We start from the raw sequence: 19,315 nt of genomic DNA on the forward strand, positions 1-19,315 counted from the left end.
TATGCACACCTGTCACCATCGTTACGCGCACCAGCGCTTCATTGGACTCAATCAAGTCATTGATTGCCTCCGCTATACCTGTCACTTCCTCAGATTCATCCCCATGTCTGCAGTGATGTTGTTTTGTTTCTCTTGTCCAGACGCTGTTTTTGCTTTGTTTCATGTCTATTTATTATTACATCTTGTCACAGTCTATCTGAGCTGTGCCTAGTTCTCTCCTTCAGTCTAAAGAAAACACAAACACAAATATCAACAGAGTCTACACTACCGGTCAAACATTTTAGAACACCTACTCATTCAAGGGTTTTTTCTTAATTTTTTACTATTTTCTACATCAAAACTGAAATAACACATTGGGATATGGAAGTATCCAAAAAAGTGTTAAACAAATCAAACATTTTCTTCAAATAGCCACCCGTTGACTTGATGACAGCTTTGCACACTCTTTTGCATTCTCTCAACCCTCTTCACCTGGAATGCTTTTCCAACAGTCTTGAAGGAGTTCCCACATATGCTGAGCATTTGTTGGCTGCTTTTCCTTCATTCTGAGGTTCGACTCATCCAAAACCATTTAAATTTGGTTGAGGTCAAGGGATTATGGAGGCCAGGTCATCTGATGCAGCACTCCATCACTCTCCTTCTTTGTAAAAGGGCCCTTACACAGCCTGTGGATATGTTGGGTCATTGTCCTGTTGAAAAATAAATGATAATCCCACTAAGCGCAAACCACATGGGATGGCATATCGCTGCAGAATGATGTGGTAGCCATGCTGGTTAAGTGTGCCTTGAATTCTAAATAAATCAGTGTCACCAGCAAACCACACACACCCATACCTCCTCCTCCATGCTCTACAGTGGGAAATACACATGCGGAGATCCTGAGTTCACCCACACCTCGTCTCACAAAGACACAATGGTTGGAACCAAAAATCTACAATTTGGACTCCAGACCAAGGAATACATTTCCACCGGTCTAATGTCCATAATTGAAATGCATTCCAGGTGACTACCTCATGAAGCTGGTTGAGAGAATGCCAAGAGTACGCAAAGCTGGCATCAAGCCAAAAGGGGGATATTTGAAGAATCTCAAAAATAAAATATATTTTGATTTGTTTAACACTTTTTTGGTTAGTACATGATTACATATTTGTTATTTCATAGTTTTAATGAATTCACTATTATTATACAATGTAGAAAATAGTAAAAATAAAGAAAAACCCTTGAATGAGTAGGTGTTCGAGAACTTTTGACTGGTAGTGGATATCTATCACAGCTTCGAAACAACCACATACAACCTTAACCCTTTACCCTCATGGAAATTGAAATGTTTCTAACAAAGAACTATAAAAGGCATACATACGCTTGACCATGGTAGCAATTCAAAGAGAACCATTTGGAGATTATGGGGAAATTATCCGACCAAAGGTGAGGACACAACAGTTCAACTGACACAAAACTGAATCCAAACATTACACCGTTCATTTTATGTGCATTTTACATTTACTGTACTTTTTGCAGCATTTGTCAATTACGAAATGTGAAAATACTCTGGAGACATTCAGTAACATGATAATAATATTCATGGACATTTTGGGGTAGGTGCAACATAAGAAAAAACGGGTTTGCGTGAGAGGCTTAACCGGTGTCTCGAAGTGGCCACACACATCTCTCCAAAGTGTGCACAGTACCTTAAGAAATGTCCTTTTTAAAATAATATGTTTATTATTTTCCAATAAAAAATGAAATAAAAAAGACAGCAATACTAACAATGACATTCATTGTACTGTTGAATGGGATGGCCAAAACAAAACTTAACTCACACAAAATAAAACTAAATCCTATTAGGTGGTACATGTATAAGAAGACAGCATATAGTCATTACAAGCAGTGTAATTAAGCCAAGAATAAATATTGAGTGGAGTACAGCACAGAGTAGCAGCAGATCGTCAACCCAGTTATGAAGCGGGACTAGACCATTTATCCAGTATCGGCTGCCATATTTTGTGAAACACTGGGCTTCTATTGGAGGTATTGTATCAAATCTTTTCCATATGTATTACATTCCCTAAATCCCGTAACCACATTTTAAAGGTAGGTACAGTCTCCAATTTCCAAAATTGCAATATGAGCCTTTTGGCCAATAGAGTACAAAGAGAGACCGCTTTCCCTTCCCGGTTATTCCCATCAACTGTACCAAACAGAGCGGTCAATGGGTCTGGGGCTAGAACTCTATCAAAGGCTTTAGATAAGTAATCAAAAATGAGAGCCCAGTAAGCATGTAACTTAGGACTTAGAATCAGTGGGTCAACGTCCCCTCATCCTGCTTGCACCTCTCACACAGTGGTGAGGTGTCCGGGAATATTTTATGCAGTTTTACTATTGAGTAATGTAACCTGTGTATCACCTTAAACTGTACAAGGTTGTGTCTGGCATTCACTGAACTGTGGTTTATATTCCTGAGAGCTTCTACCCAGTTCTCATCTGAGATTTCTGACCCAAGTTCTTGTTCCCAAGCCCTTTCAATGGTGTCTGTGGATACCTCTATGTGGGCCTGTAGCACATCATACAGTCTAGAGACCCACCCTTTTGAATGGGGTTTGACAAGGATCAAGCTATCTAATGTAGGACTATTTGGCTTCATGCCATACTGTGGGATATGTGTCCTTCAGAAATTCCTGATTTGGAGGTATCTGAAAAAATGTGTTGTTGGAGTCATAAGAGTGTTTTTTCACATATGATGGACTATTAACAAGTGCAGGGAGTGAGGAACGTTGACAGGAGGCCTGATCAATCAAAAGCCATGAAGGTATATCCTTCTGTCACATCGCAGGTAAACTTTCCCTCCAGAAAGACACAATGTTCAGATTAGCAGCCCAATAATACAGTTTAAAGTGAGGAAGGCAAAAGCCCCCTCTATCTTGTACTTGCATAAATGCTTCTTTGAAATTCTGGCTGCCTTGTTATCCCATAAAAATGGAGTTACTATTGAATCCAGTTTCTTAAAATAACTTTGTGGTATGAAATTGGGTAGACATTGGAAGAGTTAAAGAAACCTGGGTCGGACAACCATTTTAATAGCGTTTATACGACCAACCAAGGAGATAGGCAGTTTTCCAAAAATCTATATTTTGTTTAAGCTGATATATTTTCATGTCCCAATTCACTTTCTATAGCTGATCAAGGTCTCTTGTCACTACAATGCCAAGGCTTGTGAACTTGTCCTTCACTGTTCTAAACAGGGTAGATTGCAGAAATTGCATAGCCACAGGCCGTGTTTATTGCCAGTTTATCTTGTAGCCAGAGAAGGAGCCAAATGTGTTTATCAAGTTAAGTAAGAGTGGAATAGACGTTTTAGGCTTGGACAAAAACAAAAGAACATCATCTGCATATAGGGACATTTTGTGCTGTGTGTCTTTTATTTTAACAGAAGCGATATCGGCACATGCCCGAATGCGAGTAGCAAGGGGTTCCATGGCTATAGCGAAGAGAACAGGCGAAATAGGGCACCCCTGTCGGCACCCCTTGAACAGACTGCAACATTTCCTGATTGGTTACCACGGACGCCATTGGGTGTGCATAAATAATTCTTATCCAATTAATAAATTCCTTTCCAAACCCAAAATGCTCCAGAACCGACATCATATACTTCCACTCAATCTGATCAAACGCCTTCTCTGCATCAAGAGCTATTACCACTGTCTCAACCTTATGATCATGATACATTATGTTCAAAAGGCGTCTCAAATTGTAGTATATATGTCGGCCCGGGATAAAACCTGTCTGGTCAGGGTGTATGATGTCGGAAATATATTTTTAGCAGGGTAAACCTATTACCTATTGCAGATTCAGTCTTCCCAGCCTGGTGCAGGTCTACAATTTTGTTTCTGGTGTCCTTTGACAGCTCTTGTTTGAGGTTGTGGACAGGTGTCTTTTATACTGATAACAAGTTCAAACAGGTGCCATTAATACAGGTAACGAGTGGAGGACAGAGGAGCCTATTAAAGAAGGTCTGTGAGAGCCAGAAATCTTGCTTGTTTGTAGGTGACCAAATACTTATTTTCCACCATAATTTGCAAATAAATTCATTAAAAATCCTACAATGTGATTTTCTGGATTTTTTTCCCTCATTTCGTCTGTCATAGTTGAAGTGTACCTATGATGAAAATTACAGGCCTCTCTCATCTTTTTAAGTTGGAGAACTTGCACAATTGGTGGCTGACTAAATACTTTTTTGCCCCACTGTCTGTCACTTTGAGTAGGAGTAGCAAAGCACGTCTACTCCATAGCACGCTCTCTAGCGCCCCCACCGTAAGCAATTTCAATGCACTTTTGTGATTCAAGGAAATAGCCTTAAAATATAAAGTGCTTTTTTGAGCACTCCTAGCTTTGCCGTCAAGGAATTGAAGCAGTGTTTTTGTTTGGAACACAGCCTTGCATCCCCACCATCACACAATTACTGTTGTTGTTTACGCAACGCAAAAACTTCCCATTATAAGTCTCAATCTGGGTCAGGAGGGCATTATTAGAAAGCTTGTTCTATTCCCAACATGACTACCTAAGCTATAAAATACAATCTTACATTGTTAGGCTTCACAAGGCACTGCAGACAAACAGATTGTAATTTTGGTGAGCATTGAATGGAGTCGTGAGTGCAGTCATGTCCGAGTTTGTTGCGCTTGATAGTACACACATTTAGAACAGCTGTCAGTTCAATCCCATACAGCACTGTAAAGTGGTCAGCCTGAGTTCGGATACCATATATAGTATGTTAATGTACAGCCACTGAGTTCCAATTGAGGCACTTATCAATGACTAAATCTGCCATTTTCAACCCGTATACGGGATGAGTGTTACTATTGAATCCAGTATGTGAGTGTAAAGGGTTAAAACAACCTTTTATAACCTTATATCAACTGCTCATCAGCTCTATAAAATCTACGATACATCTGCTGTTGTTATTGATATTACAGATCAATCTGTCCATCTCTATGGGGGACATTGTGGTCCATAGATAAATCACTGCCCCTGGTCTGTCTAACCACTTTAATACTGAACATCTCATTACATGAATTACATCCTCTATATACCACGGCTACAGTACATTGGCGGTTTCTGCATCTGATCTCAATTATAATGGGAGGTCCAGTCCAGACACACTGAGCTGCAATGCACAGCAGAGCCACTGCTGCCTGGGGGGGAGACAGACAGACAGCAGGGCTACCAGACACAACCAACCTTCCATCATTAACATAGACAGCACAGGCTATGCTGTTATGTCATACTTTAGTAGATTATAATCATGTCTAGCACCATGACTAACATGATGACCACACGAGCATTACGTGCGAGAGAGTTGCAAAATAAATGTACACATACATGTAAATCAATCATTGCATCCACACTGCTCGCGCGCATCAACGAGCGTCTGCGTAGCCAGGCGCTAAAATAGAACTTGTGAAGCTTGACGCGCTGAAAGTCCGGCCTCTCACATCTCCTCATTGGTTTTTAGGAGCATTTACCCACGTGGGTGATTAAAAGATGAACTGAGGTACACACTCCAGTACAGTTGGTGGTGGTAATGCACTTTAAAGTTGGTTGCCAACTGCCATATAAAATCCAAAGAAGAAGAAGAAGCCTGAAGGAGGAGAGATTACTAGATACGAACTTGGTTTACCCTTTTATCTGTGGATAAATTGTCGGAGTAGAGGACCTTGTGCATTTCAGGTAAAATAATAACCCAATGTTTATATACCAGGACAAATTAGCTAGCAACAGCAAGCTAGCTAGCTAAATTGCCATAAATGTTTAATGTTTTTCAACCTGTCCCCAAATTAATATAGTTGGTTCAGAGTTCGTTTTGATATTTCAACCTTTGTGTCCAGGTCGCGTCTTGTGTAGGTTGACAAATTCAACATTTGCACAATGCCGGAAGTACACTCACGCCCGGTCTAGTCAGCATGTAAGAACCACAGCAGGATAAACAGCAGTTCAGTTACAAAAACTAACACAACCCCCAGAGTAATAAAACTTAAGACAACAGCAGGAAAGCAAGGGAAACAGCACAAGCTTCAGGAGTTTTTCAACAACCAATTGGCTAATTCCGATTAGCTGTGTAGCCCGCTAGCTACAGCACATTTGATCTTAATCAATCACCCACACCGTTCTTTTACAGCGTGTCTGAAGGAGTAAAGGAACCCCATGTTACTGACCGTCATCACTGGTGTGTGGCTCAGTCCCGTTGTCAGCCTCATCGATTGTGCCTGGCTCACTGTGGGGGCTGTCACTGTGGACACAGAGAGAGAGATGGACAGTCAGTCAATGGTCAACTCAGACACACCCACAACACTTGCATATGTTACATGCAGACCTGCTCTTTAACTAAATACCATTCCACATTTCTAGCCACTAGACAAAATTAATTATCTCAGGGCCTCCCGGGTGGCGCAGTGGTTAAGGGCGCTGTACTGCAGCGCCAGCTGTGCCATCAGAGTCCCTGCGTTCGCGCCCAGGCTCTGTCGTAACCGGCCGCGACCGGGAGGTCCGTGGGGCGGCGCATAATCGGCCTAGCGTCGCCCGGGATAGGGAGGGCTTGGGGTGTCCTTGTCTCATCTCGCACCAGCGACTCCTGTGGCGGGCTGGGCGCAGTGTGCGCTAGCCAAGGCCAGGTGCACGGTGTTTCCTCCAGCGCATTGGTGCGGCTGGCTTCCGGGTTGGATGCTGTGTTAAGAAGCAGTGTGGTTTGGTTGGGTTGTGTATCGGAGGACGCATGACTTTCAGCGATGAGACAAGATAGTAGCTACTACAACAATTGGATACCACAAAATTGGGGAGGAAAAAGGGGTCAAATAAAAAAATCTTAAGTATTATATCCAAGCACTGTCTGTCAAAGCATGTGCTTAAGAAAAAAACACCCCCATAGCCTAGCATCCTCATCTCTACTACACACTCCAAATTCTGCTCTTTTAACCACATTATCAAGCAGGATGGTAATGTAGTCTGTGAGTGACCATGCCATATGCTGGAGCGGCCAGAAGAAGAACAATCTAACTGTACTGGTGCTAAACCCAGGGTAACAGTATTACTGCTTTAGCCTTAGCCATACAGTATGTCTTAAAGATGTCTTAAAGATGGTGCCCTCCCAGGTCTAGCTACTTCTCACCAGTACTCCTCTCCTCCAGTCATGCACTTCTCATAGACTGGCCCGTCCAGCTCACGGTGGCTGGGAAAGATGACCTCGTTGTGGATGATGATGGTCTTGATGACCTCATTGACATGCGCCTGGATGGCTACAGGGTCCTGTCCGTCGGGGATGGGCATCAGGGTGGGGCCGAAGCAGATGGCCAGGTTATAGGGATCCATCATGTTCTCATCACTGTACTGGGACAGACTGGAGGGGAAGAGAGAGAGAGATGAACCAGTGAACTTCATATTTACATTATGAGGTGAATTGATGGGTGGATCCATCAAACATACTCAAAGACCTACGTTTCCCAATAGAAGTGAGGCCTATCTGTTTCCCAAATCAAAGCAAAGTTTATTTGTCATGTGCTTCGAATACAACAGTTGTAGTAGACCTTACAGTGAAATGCTTACTTACAGGCTCTAACCAATAGTGCAAAAAAGGTATTAGGTGAACAATAGGTAAGTAAAGAAATAAAACAACAGTAAAAAGACAGGCTATATACAGCAGCGAGCCTATAAAAGTAGCGAAGCTACATACAGACACCAGTTAGTCAGGCTGATTGAGGTAGTATGTACATGTAGATATGGTTAAAGTGACTAGGCATATATGATAAACAGAGAGTAGCAGCAGTGTAAAAAGAGAGGGGGCACACAATGCAAATAGTCCGGGCAGCCATTTGATTAACTGTAATATAAAGAGGGTTGAGTATGGCTGTGACTGTAGACTCTACACTCTACAGTGAGTTGAGATCTACAACTTCACTGAAGTAGCAACATGTACTTTACTACATGAGTTGAGATCCATTTTGCCCCTCCACCACATCTCAGTATAAGGAAATCCTTAAACCCCCTACCTTTAGTTTCAATAACCCCCAACATCTCAACTTAGCTAGCACATTCCTCAGTTTCCCTGTTAAGCTTAGATTTCCACACCCTTCCAACCTTAACAGGCCTGCCCTTAAAACTTCACAGTTTAACAGGCCTATTAATAAGCCATCCTGGTTTAGGGGGCAGTAAGCCCATCCTCCCTTCCAGCAACATCCTAGTCAGGCAAACGGCCTATCCTCACACTCATCTGTTTTAAGAGGGGCTCATAATCAGAACAGAGTGGTGTGGAGCAGTAAAGAACTACAACTGGCCCAGAGCCTAACTGTATGAGGGGGGTATAAAACACAGAGGTAAAAGTCCGAATGTGGAATCAATTGCTTTGTTCTGCAGTGGAACCAAGCAAAGGGAGCATCAATAACAGCCCAATAAAACAGGACAGGTATATTACTGGGTTGATGGATCTGTTTCTGAGCCAGTAAATAAGTTCTAAAGAGCTGCTGGCAGACGCGGTAATAAATAGGAGGTGAACAGTAGGGTTGTTCAATAACTCTCTGAATACTGCAGCAGAGATTCACTCGTTTTGTTGATTTAGTGCAGTACAGGGATCCCCCCCCCCCCTCGGCTCCGAAGTTTTTATAAAAGTTATCATTTTAGACCTTCACTCCATCCTGTTTTACTGTATGCCCTTAGTGTATAGGTTCTCTGGTATAGGGACAACTCTATTCAACAACAGAGGACTGTGATATGTGAGTTGTTATGTCAATGTGGCCAACTTACTGATTGAGGAAAGCGAACAGGTATCTCATGACGATGATGACGGTGCGAGGAAGAGTCACAACAATCTGCTGGACGTGATGCGCTCTCTCAGCTCCAGACTCCAGCTCTGAAACAGAAGAAGGCCAGAGAGTCATAACACCACCTGGCACTGAGATTAATGGGAGGAAAATAAAGACATGATGCTCCATAACAACACCATGATCTATTGAATATACAGAATGATCAGACTTTAGCAGGGGGCTGGCAGTCATACTAAGGGTGTGTAATGACAACACAAACACTCCTATTATTAATAGATAACCCCTTCTCATTTAAATCAGAGGATATGGTGATTTGAGTGACTGGGCTATCTGGAGCAGGGTGAAACACTGCAAAGCTGTGCTGAGTTAGTAGACTGATGTGGTCCCCTCTCTCCTCCCTTCCTATTGGGTTTCTACTGAATCACAGGCAGGCAGACAGCCATGGTGTTGAGATTGTTTCCATGTGTTCCACTGCGTGCCTCTAGACCCTACCCTGCTATACCATAAAGCAGTGTGTGTAGGGTGTAGACGTTGGGGCGTGATGATGTATCTGTGGACCTGGAGGTTGGCTTCTCTCTCTTCTATTTTGATTCTATCTCTACTAGTGAGGTACCCACCGAGATAGTGTGAATAATCCAAAGGCATGTACTGTACTGTAGCCCCAGTTGTGTTATTTCACCACCCAGATGGATAGGAATATGGTATCATTTCAGTTACCCTGAACACATTTACTACATTGACCAACAGTGTAGAGTCTACTCACTTATAGTAGACATGAGATCCAGGAAGCGTTCCTTGGGGAACAGAGGGTTCTCCAGGCCCCTGAAGTACAGCTTGAGGACCCCTGCCACTGAGTTGATGTCATGTTCATTCTGGTCTTCAATCAATGGGTCTTCGCCTAGTAAAACAATAGAGTAGAGTTATTATTTTGGAGTATCTGACCACTGCAACAGAACTGAATCACTGAAAAGATTAGCCAATAAATAATTCATAACTGTACATATATATATATTTTTTAAAGTGGGCTTACAAATTCTTGCTTGTTACACGTAGAAAATATTATGAAGATATCTACTGTATGTCTGAAGTTCAATGGGTTTTTAGTGTTTATTGATCCTGAGCTGTAGAGGAAAAACTAAAAGCTAATCTATCACCAATTACCCCCAGTCTCACCAGGGACCTACCTCTCTCAAATGAGTTTTTAATATCATTAACCTCCACCTGGGATCCAGGCACACGGAATATGCCCTGCTGCTGGAGCCCTGCAACAACACATAGAAACGTCATACTGAGTCCAAGGCTGAGTCTGAGCCCACCATTATCCCCACACCCAGACGGCCGACTACATTAAATGTAATCTAGTCATAAAGGGACATGTTTTTTCTTCTTCCAGGTGAGGGCCCCTCAGATGGTCTGCTGCCTATGGTTTCTGTTAGAGAACCCCTAATCAGTTTGTGGGTGTTTGATTAGGTCTAGGGGGGAGGGGTCAGGAGGGGATACAGGCCTTGGGGCTACACCACTATGGCTGGAGTCAGATGTGGAGGCGAACAGAAGGATGAAGATATGAGGAGGGAAGGTTGAATTGATTTGTAAACAAAGACCAAGGGACCTGTCAGTCCCTATGCGTGATGCGCTGCCACGTGATGTGTTACCACGCTCCTGTCACGTTATTCACTGGGGGCTGAGGTGTTAAATCAAAGCAGGTACAGTACCAGTCAAAAGTTTGGATAGACCTACAGTACTCATTTAAGGGCTTTTCTTTATTTTTACTATTTTCTACATTGTAAAAATAATAGTGAAGATATCAAAACTATAAAACACATATGGAATCATGTAGTAACCAAAAATGTGTTAAAGAAATCGAAATATATTTTAGATTCTTCAAATAGCCACCCTTTGCCTTGATGACAGATTTGCCCACTCTTGGCATTCTCTCAACCAGCTTCACCTGGAATGCTTTTCCAACAGTCTTGAAGAAGATCCCATATATGCTGAGCACTTGTTGGCTGCTTTTCCTTCACTCTGCTGTCCAACTCATCCCAAACCATCTCAATTGGGTTGAGGTCGGGTGATTGTAAAATAGCCCTTACACATCCTGGAGGTGTGTTTTGGGTCATTGTCCTGTTGAAAAACAAATGATAGCCCCACTATGCGCAAACCACATGGGATGGCATATCACTGCAGAATACTGTGGTAGCCATGCTGGTTAAGTGTGCCTTGAATTCTAAATAAATCACAGTGTCACTAGCAAAGCACCCCCACACCATCCCACCTCCTCCCCCATGCTCCATGGTGGGAACCACACATATGGAGATCATCCGTTCACCTACTTTGCGGCTCACAAAGAAACAGAGGTTGGAACCAAAAATCTCAAATTTGGACTCATCAGACCAAAGGACAGATTTCCACCTGTCTAATGTCCATTGCTCATGTTTCTTGGCCCACGCACGTCTCTTCTTCTTATTGGTGTCCTTTAGTAGTGGTTTCTTTGCAGCAATTCGACCATGAAGGCCTGATTCATGCTGTCTCCTCTGAACAGTTGATGTTAAGAGGTGTTTGTTACTTGAACATTTATTTGGGCTGCCATCTGAGGCTGGTAACTCTAATGAACTTATCCTCTGCAGTAGAGGTAACTCTGGGTCTTCCTTTCCGGTGGCGGTCCTCATGAGAGCCAGTTTCATCATAGCGCTTGATGGTTTTTCAACTGCACTTGAAGAAACTTTCAAAGTTCTTGAAAATTTCCAGATTGACTGACCTTCATGTCTTGAAGTAATTATAGACTGTCATTTCGCTTTGCTTACTTGAGCGGTTCTTGACATAATATGGTATTTTACCAAAAAGGGCTATCTTCTGTATACCGTTACCTGTGTCACAACACAACTGATTGTCTCAAACATATTAAGGAGGAAAGAATTCCACAAATTAACTTTTAACAAGGCACACTTGTTCATTGAAATGCATTCCAGGTGACTACCTCATGAAGCTGGTTGAGAGAATGCCAAAAGTGTGCAAAGCTGTCATCAAGGCAAAAGGTGGCTACTTGGAAAATCTCAAATCTAAAAAATATTTTGATTTGTTTAACACTTTTTTGGTTACTACATGATTCCATATGTGCTATTTCCTAGTTGTGATGTCTTCACTATTAGTATACAATGTAGAAAGTAGTACAAATACAGAAAAACTCTGGAATGAGTAGGAGTGTCCAAACTTTTGACTGGCACTGTATGTCTCAAGACCTGGAGATGTTTTAGTGACTGTATTACCTCTACCCAGAGGATATATCATCTGTTATGTTCACAGTGGAGTTAATAGCTTTCTGAATACCCTTCTATACAGTCAATATAGTAAAGGTGTCATTTTAGTAGACTTACCATACAAATTGATGTGTCGAATACAGCTCTCAACCACAAGAGGAATAGGTTGACCTGAATCCTGAGAGCAAATCATGGCAACAGTGAGAGCAAAGCATGGATGACTGACACTAATACAGTGACAAGAAAATTATTAACCACAAATACTAGACTGTCCATATTGTTAGATTCTGTTGTTTATGTAAAACAACATACATTTCAGCATACTGTGTATTCTATTAATCAGAGCACAGAGTGTTCTAGGCCTGCCCTGCACCCTGGCATAAGGAAATAAATGGCTCTTCTTGATGGCTTCATAAACAGCAGTGTCCACCAACATTCATATGAGCACCATTAAAGTGACAGATATAAACCATTGCTATTCACAGCCCCTCATTATAGCAAGCAAACAGTCATGAAACAAGTGGAGTAGCAGTGACATGCTATTGGAGCACATTAGTACGACTGCGTGTGGAGGAGAAGGCAGAAATCAGCATGTAGAACTATTAGTGTAATAGTTTTCAGGTGGACCCACTCTACAGCACCGTGCCACGCGCCCTACCTCCCATCCTACCACCCCCCACTGATAGTACCTGGTTGCGGGTACGGGCATTCCGTCTTCCCCTGGGGCAGAAAGTAGTGCAGCAAGGAGGTGCAGAGGGAAGGAGGCAGAGAGGCAACACAGTTAGAGAAGCACAGATGAGAGACGGAGCCCCCCCTGGAGGCCTGGAGGATAAGCACAGGTCAGAGGCCGCTGGGATGGCTTGAGATGCAGTGAGACGGGGTGCAGTGAGGGACAGAACCAACTAGCACAGGGCTCTCTACAGAGCCACTATGGGGACTATGAGACACGGTATCCTCACGTCTGAGGATTAGCCGAGGTTAGAGGCCTGTGCTACTACTACTACATCTAAAAGGATAGGGAGACACTAATCCTCTTTCACCCTGTCTGTGTGCATCGTCAGAGCCATGGAAGAGAGGAAGAGGAGGTGAGGTTAAAGACAGAGGTTACGGGATGAGGTTGAGCAGTGAGCAGGAAGAGAGAGCAAGGGAGAGAGAGGAGGACCCTAGCTGCCCTCTCTTTCCAGCCCCACAGAGGGCACTAATTCACACACCCTAGCCATGGGCGGGTACCTTGATGAATGTCTCCATATTGCCGTTAAACAGTTTATGGTTATAGATGGAGCGCGGCCTAGGCTTCCGCATTTTCTGTGGTTTAGGGGGTAGAGTGGGGGGCCTGGGGAGATGATGGGTAAGGAAGGGAACAAAAACACCATATGCTGTGAAACAGTTGAACGAACACGCAAGGCTAAAATGCAGATATACAAACATCTCTCAATAGTCCTGACTTCCATCTTTCCAAATATCCCCATCTGCTCTATTTTATTTTTATGTGTGTAAGCAGGAGGAAGTGATCCATATCCAGATGTTGAAAAGTCCACCAAAATTAGACGCTTTTTCACTTACTGGTGTGTGTTATTTAAACCTGATGGCTCTGCCCTGTAATTAACCCTTAGGCAGCGCTAGGCTGGGCTGCTGGGAGTGTTGGGTCCCTGAGTGTCTCGGAGGCTGGGGGTCCCTGAGTGTCTCGGAGGCTGGGGGCCCCTTCATAAAACCCACTCTGACTGACTTATTGAAAACATGAGAGGTTAATGATTCCTAATATATAGCTAAATGTCAAAATTAATCAGAGCTTATAAAATCAAGCACACCTGCTGATAATTCAGGTTATCCCTGACATATACACTGAGTGTACAAAACATTAGGAACACCTTCCTAATATTTATTGCACCCCCTCTTTTGACCTCAGAACAGCCTCAATTCGTTGGGGAATGGACTCTACAAGGTGTCAAAAGCGTTCCACAGGGATGCTGGCCCATGTTGACTACAATGCTTCCCACAGTTGTGCGAAGTTTGCTGGATGTCCTTTGGGTGGTGGACCATTCTTGATACACACAGGAAACTGAAGCGTGAGAAACCCTGCAGCGTTGCAGTTCTTGACACAAACCGGTGGGCCTGGCACCTACTACCATACCCTGTTCAAAAGCACTTAAATAATTTGTCTTGCCCATTCACCCTCTGAATGGCACACATACACAATCCATGTCTCAAGGCTTAAAAATCCTTCTTTGTCACGTTCGTCATAACGAGGAGACCAAGGTACAGCGTGAGATGAATACATTATTTTAATGAAGAAAGAACACAGAACAAACTATTACAACCCAACCGTGACGCTATAAACACAAGTGCTGACATGCAACTACACATAGACAATAACCCACAAAACCAAAATGGAAAATGGCAACCTAAATAGGATCCCCAATCGGAGACAACGATAAACAGCTGTCTCTGATTGGGAACCAATTCAGGCCACCATAGACCTACATACCTAGACATACTAAAACCCCATAGATATACAAAAACCCTAGACAGGAAAAAACACCTAGACAGGAAAAAACACCTAGACAATACAAAAACACCTAGACAATACAAAAACTAAACCAACCACCCTCATCACACCCTGACCTAACCAAAATAATAAAGAAAACAAAGATAACTAAGGTCAGGGCGTGACACTTTAACCTGTCTCCTCCCCTTCATCTGACTGTGCTGCTGCTCCAGTTTCAACTGTTCTGCCTTATTATTATTCGACCATGCTGGTCATTTATGAACATTTGAACATCTTGGTCATGTTCTGTTATAATCTCTACCCGGCACAGCCAGAAGAGGACTGGCCACCCCACATAGCCCGGTTCCTCTCTAGGTTTCTTCCTAGGTTTTGGCCTTTCTAGGGAGTTTTTCCTAGCCACCGTGCTTTTACACCTGCATTGTTTGCTGTTTGGGGTTTTAGGCTGGGTTTCTGTACAGCACTTTGAGATATCAGCTGATGTACGAAGGGCTATATAAATAAATTTGATTTGATTTGATTTGATTTGATTTGATTTGATCTACACTTATTGAAGTGAATTTATCAGGTCATATCAATAAGGGATCATAGCTTTCACCTGGATTAACCAGGTCAGTCTATGTCATGGAAAGAGCAGGTGTTCTTAGTGGTTTGTACACTCAGTACAGTGTGGTTAGCAGACCGGTGGTACTTCGGCAAGGCCGGTCATGGACAGGGCAAACTAAAGTTCGCCTGGCTATCCAGACTCCTTGCTCTGGCCAAACGCTACGCTACGCCCACGGACATTAGTTTATTCTCCACAATGAGTCTGGATCTGAGTACCTCCCTGACCCTTCACCGAATGCGAACACATTTGGGACCGTCTGATTGGTCCAGAACAGATGGGTTGGGTCAAGGCCAGAAAACACGTGGGTGAAACGGCGGTGACTGGCATTGATGCTCTGATTGGCTAGAGACGATCCAATCGCTGATGAATTTGTTTTGAACGATCTCAGACTAAAGATTGTAGCAAACGACAGAGCAGTGGAGGAGTCATAAGGCTCAACCAAAGTAGCATTCCTAAAATATATTTTAGTCTTATCCAAACTTATAAAAATATGACAAAACATATCAAAATACACCTACGAATTTACTTCAATAATATCACACACACACACACACACACACACACACACACACACACACACACACACACACACACACACACACACACACACACACACACACACACACACACACACACACACACACACACACACACACTAACAGCATGCCTGCTCCAACTGCACTGCGGTCCTGGAGCCCTTCCCAGAGACAGAGAGCAGTGACACACAGCCCTGTCCGCTCTGCCATCCAGCCGGAACTCTAAACACAGCCTCAACCAATCTGCTCATTGTGGCTTTGCATCACATGATGCTTAGGTTTGTATTAACTCCTGGCAATAAGGTAAATGGAGCCGAAAATAATGGTTGTATGTGAACAAGATGCTCTGAGAACTCCATCCTGTATGACCTGCAGTAGCTTGTTCCTTTGTTTGGATTAATTTCACCTTTATTTAACCAGGGAGGACAGTTGAGAACAAGTTCTCCTTTACAACTGCGACCTGGCCAAGATAAAGCAAAGCAGTGCGACACAAACAACAACACAGTTACACATGGGATAAACAAAAGTACAGTCAATAACACAACAGAATAATCTATATACAGGGTGTGCAAATGTAGTAAGATTAGGGAGGTAAGGCAATAAATAGGCCATTGTGGCGAAATAATTACAATTTAGCATTTACACTGGAGTGATAGATGTGCAGAAGATGAATGTGCAAGTAGAGATACTGGGGTGCAAAGGAGCGAAATAAATAAATAACAATATGGGGATGAGGTAGTTGGGTGGGCTATTTACAGATGGGTTATGTCCAGGTGCAATGATCGGTAAGCTGCTCTGACAGCTGATGCTTAAAGTTAGTGAGGGAGATGTAAGACTCCAGCTTTAGAGATTTCCGTTCCAGTCATTGGCAGCAGAGAACTGGAAGGAAAGGCAACCAAAGTAGGAGTTGGCTTTGTGCTGCGGGTTGGTGCTGCTATGGTGACCAGTGAGCTGAGATAAGGCGGGGCTTTACCTAGCGAAGACTTATAGATGACCTGGAGCCAGTTGGCTTGGCGACGAATATGAAGCGAAGGCCAGCCAACGAGAGCATACAGGTCGCAGTGGTGGGTGGTATATGGGACTTTGGTGACAAAACGGATGACACTGTGATAGACTACATACAATTTGCTGAGTAGAGTGTTGGAGGCTATTTTGTAAATGACATCGCCGAAGTCGAGGATCGGTAGGATGGTCAGTTTTACGAGGGTATGTTTGGCAGCATGAGTGAAGGATGCTTTGTTGCGAAATAGGAAGCCAATTCTAGATTTAATTTTGGATTGGAGATGTTTAATGTGAGTCTGGAAGGAGAGTTTACAGTCTAACCAGACTGTAAATGTCCACTTATAGATGTCTACATATTCTAAGCCAGAACCGTCCAGAGTAGTGATGCTAGACGGGCTGGCGCGTGCGAGCAGCGATTGGTTGACGAGCATGCATATAGTTTTACTTGCATTTAAGATCATTTGGGGTCCACGGAATGAGTGTTGTATGGCATTGAAGCTTGTCTGGAGGTTTGTTAACACAGTGTCCAAAGAAGGGCCAGAAGTATACAGAATGGTGTCGTAGAGGTGGATCAGAGAATAACCAGCAGCAAGAGCGACATCATTGATGTATACAGAGAAAAGAGTCGGCCCGAGAATTGAACCCTGTGGCACCCCCATAGAGACTGCGAGAGGTCCGGACAACAGGCCCTCCAATTTGACACACTGAACTCTATCTGAGAAGTATCAGACACCCACTGACATCAAATAACCTTAAATATGCACCACGATCTTTGGAAACATACATAGATGTAGGTTATCATTCATTAGGGACTTTGTTTATTTGGCTGAAGACATGATAGTGTAGGACTGTGTATATTTTACAGTAAAAAATGTATAATAATCATACAATAATCATCATTACTCTACCCAATGACTGTGCATGTTAAATCCAATTTCTATAAGTTCAGTTGAAAAGGCGTCTTGGAACAAAGGAAGGGGACTTGAAATGGTTTAGTTATCTTAAGACATCTTACCTCGTAGTCCCACATTCAGCCCTTTCTCCTGCAAACACAGAAGAGAGAAATGTCATTAAGAATATGAGGGCATGGTATGCACAGTGCGCAGGCTAACTCCTGCTCCTCTACCAGGGCTCAGTGAAGGATTTCATGGGAATAGTCAAAGCTATTGAGGGAGAACTGAATGGTCTAGCAACAGCAGCATCCCTGAGACAAAGGCATTGAGCTATCGCCGTAGAAACCTCAGAGAGGACCCTGTGGGGTGCAGGCCCGCTGCCCGAGGGAAGAAAAAGGCTCTGGGTGGGAGGTGGAAGACTGGGGGTACAGGGGGGGGGGGTCATCTCACACTGGTGACACTGTTTAATGTCAGTGCCAGCTCACTGAGCCCTTTGTCACCAAAGCCCTGTGCATGTCTCAGCACACAAAGAGACACATCTGCACGCACAAGCACCAAACCCAAATATTCAAATAGTTTCACTTTCTTTCAAACTTTCACCAAAAACACACACACAGACAGCACCTCTCTCTCTCTCTCTCTCTCTCTCTCTCTCACTCTCTCTCTCTCTCTCTCTCTCACACACACACACACACACACAAACACTGTCACGCCCTGACCATAGAGATCCTTTTTATTCTCTATTTTGGTTAGGTCAAATCAAATCAAATCAAATTTTATTTGTCACATACACATGGTTAGCAGATGTTAATGCGAGTGTAGCGAAATGCTTGTGCTTCTAGTTCCGACAATGCAGTGATAACCAACAAGTAATCTAACTAACAATTCCAAAACTACTGTCTTATACACAGTGTAAGGGGATAAAGAATATGTACATAAGGATATATGAATGAGTGATGGTACAGAGCAGCATACAGTAGATGGTATCGAGTACAGTATATACATATGAGATGAGTATGTAGACAAAGTAAACAAAGTGGCATAGTTAAAGTGGCTAGTGATACATGTATTACATAAGGATGCAGTCGATGATGTAGAGTACAGTATATACGTATGCATATGAGATGAATAATGTAGGGTAAGTAACATTATATAAGGTAGCATTGTTTAAAGTGGCTAGTGATATATTTACATCATTTCCCATCAATTCCCATTATTAAAGTGGCTGGAGTTGGGTCAGTGTCAATGACAGTGTGTTGGCAGCAGCCACTCAATGTTAGTGGTGGCTGTTTAACAGTCTGATGGCCTTGAGATAGAAGCTGTTTTTCAGTCTCTCGGTCCCAGCTTTGATGCACCTGTACTGACCTCGCCTTCTGGATGATAGCGGGGTGAACAGGCAGTGGTTCGGGTGGTTGATGTCCTTGATGATCTTTATGGCCTTCCTGTAACATCGGGTGGTGTAGGTGTCCTGGAGGGCAGGTAGTTTGCCCCCGGTGATGCGTTGTGCAGACCTCACTACCCTCTGGAGAGCCTTACGGTTGAGGGCGGAGCAGTTGCCGTACCAGGCGGTGATACAGCCCGCCAGGATGCTCTCGATTGTGCATCTGTAGAAGTTTGTGAGTGCTTTTGGTGACAAGCCAAATTTCTTCAGCCTCCTGAGGTTGAAGAGGCGCTGCTGCGCCTTCTTCACGACGCTGTCAGTGTGAGTGGACC

General features: G+C 43.3%; 1 protein-coding gene across 2 annotated transcripts in view; it reads right to left on the reverse strand.

The window, feature by feature from the left end:
* The window catches only part of LOC118400339 (SLIT-ROBO Rho GTPase-activating protein 3), a 152,238-nt gene that overhangs the window by 16,821 nt on the left and 116,102 nt on the right, over window positions 1-19,315 (reverse strand). Inside the window, exons 11-18 of one of the 2 annotated variants that reach the window (XM_052473573.1) lie at window positions 17,725-17,752; window positions 12,751-12,781; window positions 12,179-12,239; window positions 9,992-10,069; window positions 9,571-9,705; window positions 8,788-8,893; window positions 7,160-7,387; window positions 6,210-6,283 (exon numbers count right to left, since the gene is read on the reverse strand). In XM_052473573.1, the coding sequence (XP_052329533.1) occupies window positions 6,210-6,283; window positions 7,160-7,387; window positions 8,788-8,893; window positions 9,571-9,705; window positions 9,992-10,069; window positions 12,179-12,239; window positions 12,751-12,781; window positions 17,725-17,752 (741 nt within the window). Of the gene's footprint in view, window positions 1-6,209; window positions 6,284-7,159; window positions 7,388-8,787; window positions 8,894-9,570; window positions 9,706-9,991; window positions 10,070-12,178; window positions 12,240-12,750; window positions 12,782-13,291; window positions 13,395-17,724; window positions 17,753-19,315 lie in introns of both variants that reach the window. The other variant, XM_052473572.1, reaches the window with a different exon arrangement.

This window comes from Oncorhynchus keta, chromosome 21 (genome assembly GCF_023373465.1).
Source record: "Oncorhynchus keta strain PuntledgeMale-10-30-2019 chromosome 21, Oket_V2, whole genome shotgun sequence".
Taxonomy (NCBI): Eukaryota; Metazoa; Chordata; class Actinopteri; order Salmoniformes; family Salmonidae; genus Oncorhynchus; species Oncorhynchus keta.